This window comes from Alternaria arborescens, assembly GCF_004154835.1.
Source record: "Alternaria arborescens strain FERA 675 chromosome Unknown contig_4, whole genome shotgun sequence".
In the NCBI taxonomy this organism is placed as follows: domain Eukaryota; kingdom Fungi; phylum Ascomycota; class Dothideomycetes; order Pleosporales; family Pleosporaceae; genus Alternaria; species Alternaria arborescens.
Window position 1 is genome coordinate 351,556 of NW_021167859.1, and position 15,408 is coordinate 366,963.

General features: G+C 52.4%; 5 protein-coding genes across 5 annotated transcripts; 4 read left to right on the plus strand and 1 right to left on the minus strand.

Moving 5' to 3' along the window:
* Nucleotides 1-587: 587 nt before the first annotated feature.
* AA0111_g2206 (hypothetical protein) lies at nucleotides 588-2,709 on the plus strand (the record flags this gene model as incomplete). The annotated part of the gene is made up of 3 exons (XM_028647952.1): nucleotides 588-621; nucleotides 674-2,402; nucleotides 2,478-2,709. 3 exons carry the CDS (start codon nucleotides 588-590, stop codon nucleotides 2,707-2,709), a joined length of 1,995 nt encoding a protein of 664 aa, XP_028509910.1.
* A 3,558-nt stretch (nucleotides 2,710-6,267) lies between these two features.
* AA0111_g2207 (hypothetical protein) lies at nucleotides 6,268-6,951 on the plus strand (the record flags this gene model as incomplete). Its single annotated transcript, XM_028647953.1, has 1 exon — nucleotides 6,268-6,951. The coding sequence occupies one exon, from the start codon at nucleotides 6,268-6,270 to the stop codon at nucleotides 6,949-6,951; it is 684 nt and encodes a 227-aa protein (XP_028509911.1).
* A 1,933-nt stretch (nucleotides 6,952-8,884) lies between these two features.
* On the plus strand, nucleotides 8,885-9,489 carry AA0111_g2208 (hypothetical protein; the record flags this gene model as incomplete). Its single annotated transcript, XM_028647954.1, has 2 exons — nucleotides 8,885-9,024; nucleotides 9,081-9,489. 2 exons carry the CDS (start codon nucleotides 8,885-8,887, stop codon nucleotides 9,487-9,489), a joined length of 549 nt encoding a protein of 182 aa, XP_028509904.1.
* Nucleotides 9,490-10,116: 627 nt separating this feature from the next.
* Nucleotides 10,117-13,544, minus strand: AA0111_g2209 (Carboxy-cis,cis-muconate cyclase; the record flags this gene model as incomplete). Its single annotated transcript, XM_028647955.1, has 6 exons — nucleotides 10,117-11,731; nucleotides 11,799-11,903; nucleotides 12,304-12,652; nucleotides 12,705-13,178; nucleotides 13,229-13,337; nucleotides 13,398-13,544. The coding sequence occupies 6 exons, from the start codon at nucleotides 13,542-13,544 to the stop codon at nucleotides 10,117-10,119; spliced, it is 2,799 nt and encodes a 932-aa protein (XP_028509905.1).
* Nucleotides 13,545-14,105: 561 nt separating this feature from the next.
* On the plus strand, nucleotides 14,106-15,174 carry AA0111_g2210 (hypothetical protein; the record flags this gene model as incomplete). Its single annotated transcript, XM_028647957.1, has 3 exons — nucleotides 14,106-14,392; nucleotides 14,444-14,811; nucleotides 14,861-15,174. 3 exons carry the CDS (start codon nucleotides 14,106-14,108, stop codon nucleotides 15,172-15,174), a joined length of 969 nt encoding a protein of 322 aa, XP_028510191.1.
* Between the last annotated feature and the right edge of the window lie 234 nt (nucleotides 15,175-15,408).

Consider the following 15,408-nt stretch of genomic DNA (forward strand, 5'->3'; position numbering starts at 1 on the left):
ACGGGTTTGACGGCAAGCATCATGCTGCTAGGCTGCCTCGGGGTCGCGGGGATCTCAAATCGCTCAGCCTCGCTGGGAGCCTGAACCTCAGTTTGGAAGCGGCCCCATACTTTCACGTGTCTACCTAGTATACAAAGCTTGTCTCAATAAAGATACTTGTGTCGGTGTCTAAAATAACTTCCAAGGCGAGTCAGTTGTTAAGCAGCCGTTCGTAGCAATTGTTCAGAAGACGGTGCTAGATAGCTAATCATTCACGGTTTATCGATAATGCCATGTGGTTTCTACGCCGCCTCCAATGCAACTTGTGCAACCAGAACTCTTTGACTTTGACGCTCTCATTGTGAGGTAGAAAACTCAAACGGCTAACATGATAGCATGTGAATCTGTGCAAAGAAAGATGTCGCGAAAGGAAGGCTGGAGTGGAGAGTCAGTCTAGGTCCAAGATAGATTAGCGCAGCGGCGGATGACGCTAGGCCGAGCCTCATCCATGTCCCCCCAAACGCGAACATCGGCGCATTGGTTCCACGGCGACACAGCAGTTTAACAGCTGCGCGCATGCGATATTGGTTGATGCGCATGGGCCCAGCATGAACGAAGAGGACGACTACGAGAATGGCAACAGTGAGAATATCCAGCCCTCTCCACATAGCTGTCGACTGACGGCGCGCAACAGGTTCCGCCGAGGAGGAAGATGAGCAGGAGGAGGCAGATGCCATGGACGTAGACGAGGAAGAAGAGGGCGACGATGGGGATGACGGCGACAACGATGACGACGACGCAGAAGGGGATAACGACAACGACAATGACGATGAGGACCAGGACCAAGATCAAGACCAGGACGAGCCCGACAGCCCTTCACAGCGACCGCGCGGTAGCATACCCAATGGAGGTACGCCTGGACAATCAGACCCAAACCCTGCCGTCACCTTCACATCGCCAAGCCCTCGGGCAGCGGCTTCAGGCGTGCTCGGCAATCTGCCCTTCCGTCCCAGCGTGCGACAAGAGGCCTTGAACGCGCCCATGTACGATATAATACCCACCATCGCCGCCCCACACAGTACCTCGATCAACGCCATTACGGCAACACCGGACATGCGGTGGGTCTTTAGCGGCGGAGCGGACGGCTACATACGCAAGTTCAATTGGGTAGATACAGCCAATGGAAAGCTTGCCCTGACCGTGGCCCAGCGGCATCCTTTCGTCGACTCCGTCACAAAGGCGGGAGTGCTCTTGTCATACTGGGAGAACGAAGACAGTGCCGCAGCCGAGACCTTGTCTCCAGTATACTCACTCGCAGTCCACCACCAAGCCCTATGGCTGCTTTCGGGTCTGGACTCGGGAGGCATAAACCTGCAATCTGTACGCCATCAGGAAGGAACACGCATACATACGCTCAAGAACCACACCTCGGCTGTGTCTGTCTTGACGTTGTCGCAGGACGAGACATCAGTATTGAGCGGTAGTTGGGATAAGACCATCAACGACTGGGACTTGAATACCGGCCAAGTCAAGAGGAAGTTCGAGACTAGCGGCGGTCAGATCTCCGCAATCGAGCAACGGCCGCTATCTACGCTCCCTATACCGCAGGACACAGAAACCCTCCCGCTCTCCAACGGCACTTTCTCTTCCAACAATGCCGCCCGACCCCGACCCAACGGCATCCTCTCCAACGGCGTCGACACAAAGCCCGTCATACCAAAGGAGGAGGGCACAGAAGATGCTCAAGGATCTCCAGACGACTCGTTGTTCGGAGACAAGGACCAGGACTCGTTGTTCGGCGACGGCCAGGAGAACAACCTCTCAGCCACTCTCCCTTCGTTTGGGGACGATGACGACGAGTTCTCGAGAGCCATTGCGAATGGCATACAACAAGCCGACGAAGATGCCAATGCCGATATGGATATGATGGACATGGGCGGTCCTGTACAAGCACCCGAGGAGCCAGCTGCAGAGGAAGCGAAGGAACCCCCAGCAGCCGCTGAGACACAACCAACAACAAACGGAACTGCAGACGCCCAACTCAATGGCACTTCCAACGGCCTGCCACATGCAGAGGATACCGAGAAACCTGCTGCCACGTCCGCAAACCAAACCGAACAGCCAGCTTCCTCCGAGACAACCTTTGTCGACGCGTCAATGGACGGCACATTACGTATCTGGGACCGCCGGCAACCAAACCCGGTCGCACGCATAACACCACCACGAAATACACCGCCGTGGTGCATGAATGCATGCTGGTCACCAGACGGCAACTTCATCTACGCTGGTCGGCGAAACGGCACAGTGGACGAGTACAGTCTACACAAAAGCCTACGAGAACCGCGACGAACATTCAGATTCCCCAGCGTAAGTGGCACTGTAAGTGCCGTCCGGGCTATGCCCAATGGACGACATCTCATTTGGTAAGTTGACCACACACCCCCTTCATATGCGCACAGATACACGTGCATCGTGAGACAAGTGCTAACGTACACCAGCGCGTCATACGACATCCTGCGCCTCTACGATCTCACACACGACGAGGCAGGCCCGAAAGCCGGCGCGGCTGCAACCCCCTTCTTCATCGTCCCCGGACATCGCACCGGCGTCATATCACAACTATACCTCGACCCAACCTGCAACTTCCTCATCTCAACAGGTGGAAACAGAGGCTGGGAGGGAGCATCCACCGAGGTGATGCTTGGCTACGAGATCGGCATCGGGTCTTAGCATGGAAGCGTTCTGATACTATACCCATTGTTCGCGGCGTTTGGAATGGCGTTCCTTGACAAGGTGGTTTGCGTGGGCTTTTGTGATTGGGCAATAAGAGTAAAAAGTCAAGAGTTGAGAGTCTAATGTGTAAGGGTCGTGACTGCAACGCGTGTGCTTAGTGACGTTGAGACTTACGCAAGTGCTGATGTCGAGAAATTACGACGAAGCCGTTAGGTTGAAGCTTATTCTTCTTTTCTTTTTCCTCTGTCTTGTGCTTGTTGCAACCATTTCGTTTATTCTGCCATTGCAGCTGATCGACTACTTTTAGGAGACTCGGCACTTTCGTACCGCGTCGATTATGTCACGCGGAACACGCGTCCAGCATGATTTTGCGACACCGGAGATGCGGGGTAAGATTGATCAAATCTTTCCCAGAAGCGCTTACCATCCCCCATAGCCCGAGACGATAGGAACATTGCGGAACGAAGAGAGTAAAGAGAAATGACGTAGTCGGTGAGAGCCTCGTCGTAGCAAGGAGAAGCATTGGGCACAAGAGTCGGGTAGCCAGTACGCGCGCGCGCGCACGCAAGTCAAATAATTCTCGGATAGAGAGGGGCGATCTGAGTCCGTGGTGTTGCAGAATTAGAATGGCAGTGGGGCCCTTTCCAACATGCACCCCGCGGACACCACCCCTGGCGTTGGCATCGGCACAAGTCAAGTACCTAACAGGTTGGTATGCCGGCATTGCATGTCGCCATCGGCACGGTGTGTCGGCGTTTGGTGGAGGGATACCAGCGGTGAGCGCCTTGTATGTACGAACGGAGACGAACGGAGACGAACGAAACGAGAGATGGTTGACCAATGACCATCTGCTCGCCCGAAACCGAACGCGCGCGTCATAAAAGTCCGAGGTGGGCCGATGCTGGTCCGATTTGTGTTTCAAGAAACCTGGAACAAAAGAGTCCGAAGTGTCAAAGACCCGCAGGTATGGTGTTTCTTCCTTGGTACAAATGCAGGCAGACGGTTTGGGGAATCCCTGCTTGTGATTTGTAGGCTAGCGATGAAGTTAGCTCCCGTGCGCTCGCGCCTCGTAGATCGTATCGCGGAAAGGAATGGCGGAAATGGCGGTGTAGAGCGGTGAAAGGCATTGGGATATGCGACTTGAAGGACGTTGAGGGACTACGCGACGAGGATGTAGATGTCGGGTGGGAAAACTTCTAGTCTTTCTAGGGTGGTGCCAGCGGTGAGTGGTAGATCACGGTACGCGTGCCACTGCATCGGTCGATTTGTGTAGACTAAGGACCCAATGATTTGAAAAAAGCAAATTGTGTAGAGAGCGCTACTGCGACATGCAGAGTTGTAGTCCACCAGAAGCAGTAAGACGCGGTGCTGTCAAGGCTGTCAAGATGAGAAGCGCTGCAACAGCGACGCCTGCGTAGCGTGGAAGGCCAGTATGACAGGGAAGATTATGCGCTTCGTATACTGTACCAAACTGAGAGAGGACTGATCAAATCAAAACTTGCACGTTGGTTATGCGCGTCAAAGAACGACAAGTTTCTATTCGTAGACGTTATTTGGTTCGCATTAAAAAATAACAGTAGGGGTGTCCAATCTCCAGCTCGAACGCCTCTTGTTGATGGCGTAAGCGATTTCTAGTAGTTCTGGAGAGAGGAGCCGAGATTGACATGTGTATGCGCAGTCAACTAACAGGGTGGGTGGTATCTCGAGCAATGGGATGTGTCGCATTCGTGCACGCCGAACATCAGTCAGGACATTATAAGCCACTGAGGCGTTCACATAGTCGTTTCGAGAGCTGATGCTGAGCAGTTGAGGTCTCTTTTGGGGCGTTTAAGCGAGCGGAAAGCATCAAATTCAAGCATTTCAGGCGAGTCCGACTCATCAGGCGGCTCAGGGTTCAGGTGACACCGTGGTGGGTGAGATAGAGTTCTTAGTCAGGTATTGAGGCGCACGCCCATTTTGGCGCCGGGAACCGCGGTACTGACCTCCATCTGAACATTGTCGTCGTTGACCGCGGGACGTCATAGAACAGTGACTGTAATAACCAAAGGCCCAACAGTCAGGTCGCGTGTATGCAGACTACGTCAGTCCATCTCTTGTAAAGCCCAAGCGGAGTCGGGCCGTAACGGAGTTGTGAGGAGAGGAATCTTGGAAAACAGTAGCAATCTCGCAGTACTGGAAAACTGCACAGTGGAGCCAAGTGATTATGCCGCGTTATCCCAGGTTGTCAAATGATATGGTAGTCCTCCCTGGTCGACCAATTTATCAGACTTCGAATAGTGAGCAAAAGTCACGATGATCCAAGGTCAAATGTCGCTTGTGGTGTATTGGAGTCGCATCAGCTGAATCAGACACTCAGCTGAAACTCCAGCCATGGCCTGTTGATGAAACCTTCTGAGAGGAACGCCGCCCGGTTCGGTGTAGTACACCGTCGGCTGCAGGCACAGAACAAAGGTTCACGCAAGCAGCCTCGTCATGCTCACGATAGGTATCGTAGGGCGGATGTAGCGGGACTCTAAGCAGTTCAGTCATGACCTCTCAGAGCCACAAGCGAGGCGGCGTGTGAGCAGAAGAGGGTGTGAGGTGGACCAAAGAGGGCAAGCTTAGAGTGAGGCTGAATGGGAATGGAGAGAAGGTGATGGTATGCTGTGTGATCTGCCCCGCCGCTAGCGCAGAATCGTGACTATGTAGTGTCTTCGGGCCTTTGGCTCCACCGCAACCCACTTCTTAGTCCACCTTTCCTCTTGACGCCTCGCTGCAATTTGCACGATCGCGCTGGTCAGTCTCTGGCCATAGTTTGACATTTAGCGGTAATACATCGATCGACAGTCCTGCATTAACGGCCGTCGAGTCCGCAACACCTAGTGGCCAATGCGCGCGTGCAGCCTGCTGCAGGTCATCCTACACCGAGATGGTGTGCCGCCAACCATCTCATGTGGTCCGCCAGCCATCACTCTGCCTGTCACCCAGTCCCTTGCGCCCTGGGATCCCTACCCTATTCTGTTCACGCTGCACTAAGCTTCTCATCCACACCGCACGCTAATGCGTATGCACTGCACATGCAGGGCACCTCTTCCGGCTGCATCTCTCGCCTGCAAACATAAGTACCCAAGGGAATCCTCCAGAATACACATTCGGTATCAGGATATCTCGAGGAGGATAAGCCACGGTTTCCTACTAACGGTCGCTTCTTGACTCGTCCCCTACCAGGCAAACAAAACACTTCCTAGGCAGCACCACCATTGTCTCATCTTCGCCGCCTCATCCACTCCGCCTTCCTGTGACTCTACCAGAAGCTTACGCCCAAGTCACGCATATATCTTGCGTGCGCCACTCACCACTGGCTAAACTACAAAAACAACCTTCCTCCTCCACCACTTGTGAGCTCTCGTTACCGAGTGTTCGCAAGCTGTTGTTTAAGGAAGGACCGGCCAGGAGCCGGAGCTGAACACCATTCTCGGTCACATCGCCTTGGTCAAGGTTGAATCAAGCGCTAAACCGTCGCTACCCGTTCGACGTTCATCACTCCTTCGAAAGTTCAAGGATATTCTATTAATCATGCCTTCCTATCTACGAAGCGCCCCCCGTTCCTACTCCTTCCCACCCTGGGTCGAGAACGGCAACGAGGACACACATGAGAACGACCTTCCAGACATCGACGAAGACCCCTTCTCGCACTTCATCTCACCACCAATCACTGAAGCTGATGACCCGTATGAATTGTCTCTCAGCGCTGGCATTGACTTCCAGGAAGGACCACGCGCAACCAAGTCTTCCAAGTTCAAGTCCAACGTCGCCAACAAATGGGCCCGATACGTCAAGCACAACCACAGCCAGCTCCACAACCAGTACCATGCACCTACCATCTATGAAGAAGAGGAGGAAGAGTCTTTCATGGGTCTCGATGACGACCGACTGAACGACACACCACATGTCGTGTCTCAACTCAGCCCACCACGAATTAGGATCACTGAACCATCTCGAGGTCGCGCACAGGATCTTGCAACTCGCAAGCAGCAAAATCGTCGCCGCTACTCGCGCACACTATCTGGTCATCGTCACTCATGGCGGGAACCCAGCCCGGATCTATTCACTGTAGACGAATCTGAAGAGGAGGATGTTCCTGCGCTACGACGCGCAAAAACAAGGAAGCCCAAGGAGGGCGCAGAACGACGGAGGTCGTCGACACGATCAAAGTCAAGAGCGAGAGTGGACTCGGTGACAGGAGAATCAATTTTGTAATCACGGGGAGAAAAGGTGTAGTGGGGTTGGGGCCGGCTACACAGCATTCCGCGGCGTTGGTGGCTTTTTGACTTTACGCATACAGCATCGGGAGGCGTCTTTGGTATACCACGGGTTTGCATATTTCAACGTTATACGCATTGGGCGGAGTTTTACTGAGCATTTACATTTACTGTTCGCGCATGGCGCCAGTATGAGATCGATCGAACAAACAAATTCCACTTCATAATATCTTAATGCACATCCTCACACGTTCCATGTACATCAATTGCGAGTTCGTCATCAAGAAGGCTTCCCCCGGCACAACTTCTTCTAATCAGCCCTTGGAAGCGCATATACTGTCAAGCACACGCAACCAGTCCCCCACACCAAACGTGACTACTGCACGCTAGAGTAAGCGTGCGGTACCGTGACCTCACGCCGCATAACCCACGATAGCGAAAACAACCAAGTACCCAAATCTACCCCTCCACACCCTAACAGCGAACATCCCTCTTCGCGCGCTTACCGCCGCTCAACCCTGAACCACCCGAAAACCCTCCGCGGTAGCTTTCACAGAAAATATCGGGTCTATCGGCACCGCTGTATCGCAAGTGTGTTGCGAGAAAAGGCGAAGATTGTCTTATCAACCAGCCTACTCTTTTTTTTTTCTCTTCGTCAATTCAGCCTCACGATTGCCTGCATGCAGTAGAGGGGTCGAGATTTTCCTCTTCAGTTACTACAATGAGGCTTGGCTATACCGCTTTGTTCTGTTCTTGTATGCAGCCTCTCGCATGAGAGCGTGCCGAAAAAACATTTACCGGCATGAATGTATCCATGAGTACCCCTCACTTCCTCCATTCACGAAGCGCAGCGTGCCGAAATTCTTGCAGAAAAGCAGCATTTCCTGCTGCGCATCTTTACGCGAAACGGAGCGACACGGTGATCTACTTGGCTTACCTATCCCTAACTTGACACGATCTGACCTGACATAACCTGACCACTTGTCATGTCCATGCTGTTCTATCTCCTTCGGACGGCAGACCCTGCGTCTTGGGTTTTCTCTTTCACCTTTTCATCTAGGCGGGCGACCTTAGACTGCCGACTGCCGCAAAGGGTCACGCGGCGCGAGCAAGCCCTGTGGTGGGCTTTGATCCGGGGTCGGCAAAGTTGACCATAGTGCTGAATCATGAGGGTGGCTGGCGTGATTGCGCTCAGGCGGGGTCTCTTTTTGATGTTTCTCGTTACGACGGTGGGGTGTGGGTTGGGCATGTGGCCTGTGTTTCGGGAAAAGAGTGGCTTTCTGCGCAGACGGGCCGAACTGTGGGGTCGTTGTGTGTACGCCCATGTCTTAGATTGGCGGAGGATCAGGAGATATGGGATGTGTATCCGAAGGCGTGATGATCATTCTCGATGCGATCGTAGAGGGCTTGGTATATGGCATGTTACAACCGCGTACGAGTAAGATGATGCGCAAGAGTTCGTCATGTTGCAGCATATGTCGTGCGCTGTCGCTGTGCAGCGCTGCAGCCGCTTGGCCTCATGGTAGACGCAGGGCAATGACAGTAAGGAAAGTCGATCTATCTGGCGTCTCGCTAAGTGGACCGACCACAGGCTGGGGAAGCTTACGCGTGGAGTAGGCTGGGTTTCAGGATGCATTGGAAGACAGTGGAGAAGAGTTCGCGGTAATTATGGATTAAAGGAACATGATCGCTGCGCTGGAAACAGCCGTCGTTGCAAAACACACAATACAGACTGCGTCTCTAATGGAGGCCGTCGTTCTGTGGACAAAGAACTCGTACCTGCAACACTCACGCGCGTGATATGCCCAGACCTAACGCGTCTTGATGACGTCGTTATTTGCGACGCGACTCCAGCTTTGATGAACCATGCACCACATGCATTCGCACCCACACCTACCCTTACCATCTCAAACCCCCCCTGAAGCATTACAATGCCGCGTCTAGACGAAAATACCCAGCAAACACTCCGCGATGCAGAACAAGGAATCAAGAGGCGAACAGCGGGTGCCTGGGACAGTTTCAGCAACTTCGCCCTACGCGACAACGTGCTCGAAGTAGCTGTAGGATTAATGTACCACGCTCCTACAAAAACACATACACCTCTACTGTACTGATCCAAGCAACCAGTCTCGCAGCCTCCTTCACGGCCTGTGCAAACTCTCTCGTCTCCTCCATAATACTACCCATAATCTCCCTCCTCCCTTTCCTCTCTCGCAACCTCGACTCCAAATTCGCCATACTGCAATCCGGGCCCAACTACAATGTCTCCATCTCCAATGGCTACAACACGCCTAAGCAAGCCATCGACGACGGTGCTGTGGTACTGGCTTATGGGGATTTCTTAGATAAAATTATTAGGTTTCTAGCGATTGCGTTGGCACTTTGGGTCATCGCGCTGGCATATTCGAGGGGTAGTGGGGATAATATTGTGAAGAAGCAGGTCAAGTGCAAGTTCTGTAGAAAGTACATCAGTGAGAAGGCGAAGAGGTGTGTTAACTGTACCAGCTGGGTAGATGGGAGAGAGGACCGAGGATAGAATGTAGTTGGGGAGAGTGAGTGGTTTACTGAAAGCTGAAGAAGGTACCTAAGCATGATCGGTCTTTGGGATCATTTACTAATTATAATAAGCATGTTACGCGAAAGATGATACCATAAAATACCATTCAAAGACGCGATAATAAGGAAACACCTTCCACCGCGCGTCCGGCAACTTACCGTACTTCCAGTTGAATCCATGCCATGAATTCTTATGAACTAGGATGATCCCTCCTAATAAATACTTCTTTCGACTGGTGCTTCGATATCCCTAGGAAGAGTCATGTACAGCTTCGCGGTTTTCTTCGTCACTCAAAGAGCCGCGGATCCAAACAATCTGGATTGACGGATGTTTTGTAGCAGAAGGAAAACACCATATCCAGTAAGTAACTTCTACGTTGACCATCGATCGCTTATCACCCAATGCTGTGTAACCACTCCTGACGCACTGCATGTACTGTACCTAGGTAGTCTGCATTGGAGTACAACATCTGCAGTCATCAAACCGACCCCGCAAAATTTACTCAATTGAGAAACTTCCTATCGCTCATCTCAACAAGGCCCCTTGTCTCGCAAGGAAGGCCGTTCTTAATAACAAACTACCTCGGAGCACAGAAACAACATGATCCTAACCCTCTAGAAACTTCGCAACAAATTGCGCAACCTCTGTAGGCCTCTCTACCATGGGCAAATGTCCCGCACCATCAATAATCTTCAGTTCAACACCACTACCAAGCTTATCCGCCATGTTCTCCTTCATGGTTTTAGGCAGCACACCATCGCCAGCACCTACCAAGAACGCGCCCTTGCCCTTGTACCCAGCCATCTTCTCCCTGATGTCATACTGATGCAGCGCCTTGACAGAATCGCGGAAACCAGGTAGAGAATTCGTCTTGACCATGTCCTTGACACGTTGAATCTTCTTCGCTAGCTCCGCATCGTCGTAAGATTCCTTGACGAACCAGCGGCGGACTGTCACCTCTGCGAGTTCTTCGCCAACAATGGGTTCGCCAGATGCGGCCTTTTGGCCTTCTTTCTCAGCGACGCCGACACGCTCGTTCCAGGCATTCGCATTGGAAGGTGGGGCGAAGGCATTGGTGTCGCAGCCTACGAACGCTGAGATACGGTCTGGGTAGGAGAGACCTGCGTTGAGTGCTGTTGCGCCGCCAAGAGAGACACCGACGATAGATGCTTTCTTAACGCGGAGGGCGTCGAGCAGTGCGATGACGTCGTCTGTGAGGGTGTGAACTGAGATGGGTGATGTAGAGCTTGACGGAAGTGTATGACGTCCACGAGTGCTGTATCGGAGGATGCGGTACTTGTTGTTTGTGGCTTTTGAGAACTCTGCGACAAAATCGTCCCAAATGCCATAATCGACGAGGATACTGTTTGAGAGAACGAGTAGAGGCGCATTGGGATCGCTAGAGCCTTCGAGGCGGTACTGGAGTTCCACACCATCCTTCGTTGTGATGAAGCTCTCAATTACTGGTCGCTTTTCTGACGTCGTGTGCGCTGGGTATGTCTTGACCTTGCCCTCTGTACTCTCCACTGGTGCCGTGTCTTTGCTTGTCAGACTTTGTAGGTTGCGCTGCGCAGCCCCAAACGTATAGTACAAGTCATAAACCCTCCTCTTCCTTTCTTTCACAACATCTTTGTAGATCTTGTCGCACCAATCTGTTGTGGTAGCAGCCTTAAACTCGGGCCCTCCTAGTCCATTCTGCGGCGCATACTCATGCAGCGCAAGGAACTCTTTCTCCGACTTGTGTCCGCTTTCGAGATCTAGGTAGGATGTAACAAACCTCCTGGTCCGCCTCCAGCCTGGGACTTTCTGCAGGAGCGGTACATGCTCCTCGTGATACCACTTCTTCAGCTCTTCTTCCTTGTCCGCGCCGTCTTGTAGCGCAAAGCTTACGGCTATCATCACGTTCTTCTCTCCCTCGTTTTCTACTTTCTGCAGGTCCTTGAAGTCCTCGCCTTTCCATTCGCCGAGTAAGTCGTACGACCGTCTGTCCACGAATATCTGCTTCATGGTATCTCGTTCACGTTGCGTCTGCACCGGTGCGCTCCGGAGCTTCGTGTACGGTTCCCTCGTGAGCCATTCGAGCTCGTCGAAATCGTAAATGGCCATCCATTCTGGTTTGTCTTTGGAGCCGGATGCATTCTCGAGGTCGGTGGCGCGGTAGCGGAAACCGTTGTTGCAGAAGGGCAGGCGGAGACGGTTAGGGCCGTGTTCGTTTTGGTACCTTGGTGGGAAGAGCGTCAGGTGGGATCGCGAAGAAGCAAGAATGCGGCTATGGAGGGTCAACTTACCAATCATGGAACTGTGCTTCAGGCAAGCCCTCCTTGGGTTGCATCGTCACGTACAAGATGCCTGGCGTTGATTTGGATGCCATGATGTCTGTTGCAGTGGGGTAGCTGTGACTTCAGTATGAGTGTTGCAAGCAGTAGGTAAACAGGTGAAGAAACGCAAGAGGATGGAAGGTATATGGATTCGATTAATGCAACTATGCTACTCCAAATCCCGCGTGCGAACCATGACGAAGTTGGGGAAAGAAGAGGTCCCCCGATGACATTTGCCGGCTGGCGTTAGTTCGGACGACGGCGGTACCGCTGCCCCTCATTCTTCCGAGGCTGAACATAGACCCGCCCCTTCCACGCTATGTTTCGGGACGTGGAGGATTAGTAGTACTCGCTCCTACTATAGCTATTTCAAGTGTATGACTTTGAGAAACTCGAGCTGCCGGTGCACTTAATTCTATCTAAAAACATCTTTCATTGGAAAATGTGTTTCTTGCCTACATCAACTTAGTCATACCAAATCGCATTCATGCCAAAGCCCTTCTCGCCAATCTCTAACCTCGCAACTCGTGCCAAAAATTCATCGTGCCACCTATATATTTCCACTCCGCCCTTCTCATCGTCTGTAAGCGCCAACCACTCATCCGACCACGGACATGGTGATACAGCGTTTGAGTGACCACCAGAGGTCGGTGTAGGGTTGAGGCAGATTTGTCGCTCAATGGCGCCCGATGGAGCGATCTGAAAGGCGGCAATGTAACCAGTGAGAGAAAAGGAGTTGGATCGGGAAGTCGCGAACAGGTAGTTTGAGGATTTGGTGAGGAAACAAACGTCCGAGCGGTACATGGTGTTTGCATTGGGGATACCTGAGATAGTCATTTAGCTTTTGGGGTGATCATGGGTAGAGAAACGGCTTACCAGGCGGGATCAACGGGTACGTCTTGTGTGTGTAGACAGGCAGCTTCGTCTGCGGGTCAATCACATACTCGCACAACCGATTTCCTGCCTCCATCAAGGCATAGAGGTAGTTTCCTGACGGATGCATCTCTACCCATCTTGGATGGTCTTTCGACGCCGGAGCCTCAGTGAAGCCTACTGTTTCCAGTCTACCCTCGTCGTCTATCTTCTTGTGACACCATACTCGGTTCGCCCACATGTCCGCGCTGTAGAGGTAAGTTTCGGAGGGATCGAAGACCATGCCGTGGATCGCAGTCTTGTCGCAGTACTCGAAATTCTGGATGTTCTCTTTGATGTGTCCTGAAGGGTTGACGGAGAAGATGTTGCCGTAGCCAGCGAAGTCGTAGAATGGATTGCAGTATACAGCGTATGGAGGCTTCTGGGCGGGAAGGAGAAAGATGGCACGCGTCTTCGTGTCGGCATCATTTGCTCTGGCTGCGAAGGTTGTCAGTAGTGACATGCGATGCTCATGCTGTGTCGCTTACGGTGTCCGCCCATGGGAAAGCTTCCAGTATGTACAATCTCGCTCGGGCTCTTGACTTCATGCGAACTCCATTTCTTCATCGAAGCACCGTAGATGTTCTTCCTCTTGTGCTGTATTTCTGGTGATCAGCCATTGTTGGTTGCATCGATGTTCGGGAGTTGCGCGCATACGTCGAAAGCCATCCAGCTTATGGGCTCATCTTCTGGAATCTCCGTCTTCTTCACCAGCTCCAATTTGAGTGTCTCATCGTCAAACGCGACCGTGATTATCACACCCGGCGGCGTCCAAGTGCCGATCATGAGATGATGCTTGACCATGTTGGCGGTTCCTTCTTTCTACAGGACGTGTCTTCCCCGTTGGCGAACAAATTGCGTGGGAAACTACAGGACAAAATGTCTGCCGGATCTGCCCTCCACCTCTCAGTAAGTCGGCCATCGCGTCGCGTCGTCAAACTTCCGGGGTCCCCCTCCGAGGGCGGGGCATTAGTGCAGATGACGCTAGATCTGAGGGAAAAAGGGCGGATAAGTCTTCTTCCACATCGGCTGCCCTTTGATTCGCCAATCCGCTCAGGTCAAGGCGGGGCAACCGTCGCGACATGGCGCAACCTTCGGCACTGTGGCTGTTCGCGCTCACAGCACGCTTGAAAGCCGGTACAGCATGCCGCCAGACGGTTTGGACAAAGTCTCGCCTGATGCGCAGCTAGAGGGACGGCCATTGCAAACGGCACCAGTTCGGTTGGCTACGGCCGGCTGGATTTCAGCTACTATTTATTAAGCTGCTCGTGCCCCGGACTTTGATGTCTAACTGCACTACTCCATCTCTAACACCTTCTTGATACCTTTTGTTGTTTGATCTTCCCTATCCTCTACACACTCAAGATGGACCCAAACACACAGACAGCGCCTGAGCCTCAGGAGAATGGCCAGCATCGCTTCGATCCTAACTTCACCGACGCCGTCATCAACGCCATTGGCCCAAATGTTCCAGAGCGGACACGATTCGTCATGGGAAAGCTGATCAGGCATCTCCATGACTTCATCCGCGAGGTCGAGCTTACCAACGAGGAGTGGTTCGAGGGTGTACGATTCGTCAACTCTATTGGCAAGACCACAACTTCCACTAGGAACGAGGCGCATCGTATCTCAGATGTTCTGGGCGTAGAATCGTAAGTCTTCAAGCTCGAGCAAGCACAATCAACATACTGACTCCGCCATAGATTGGTCGACGAGATTGCACACAGGCACATTAACGAGTCTGGAGAGACACCTACTTCATCCACAATCCTCGGCCCCTTCTGGTCACCACACTCGCCATTCCGCGACCTTGGCGACACCATCATTCGCAACCCACACCCCGATGGCGAGACAACTCTCATGCATGGTGTAGTCAGGGATCTTGACACCAAGAAGGGTATCCCCAACGCAGTCATCGACATCTGGCAAGCAAGCGCCAACGGAAAGTACGATTTCCAAGATCCAGAGAACCAAGAACCAAACAACCTGAGAGGAAAGTTCACTACAAACGAGAATGGCGAGTACTGGTACTACTGCTACAAGCCAACGGCGTACTCGCTACCTACTGATGGTATGTTCAATTCCAAAGACTTTATACGAGCACAACTGACACTCAACAGGCGCTGCTGGCCAACTTTTCAAGACCCTCGACCGCCACCCTTTCCGTCCCGCACACATCCATCTCATGGTTTCCGCCGAGAACTACAAGCCACTCATCACACAACTATACCCCCGCGATGACCAATGGGTTACCAATGACACCGTCTTTGCGGTCAAGGACGACCTGCTGCTAGACTTCGAGCCCAGCAAAGACCCCAAGGCGAAGCTCGACTTGACATACAATGTTACCCTCGCACCAGCAGGCAAGAAGACGACCAGGTTGGAGGGTATTCCCAGGCTACCAAATGTGTTCGACGAGCAGAGCAGGCTGTAAAATAAATAATTTTTTGGCGGCGTTGCATATGTAAATATTTCACAGTGGGATTTGCGGAAAATTTGGCATGAATGAATCTATAATCAAGTGCTCTTTTGACGACTTGACTCTCACGAGATTGGGACAATGGCTATCTCTGATTTCATATTTCGCATAGTTTAGGTACTGCGCATCTAGCTATGCCAGATACCGGAAAGCATATCCGTCACAGTCCCTGCATGTGCATAGAGTGGA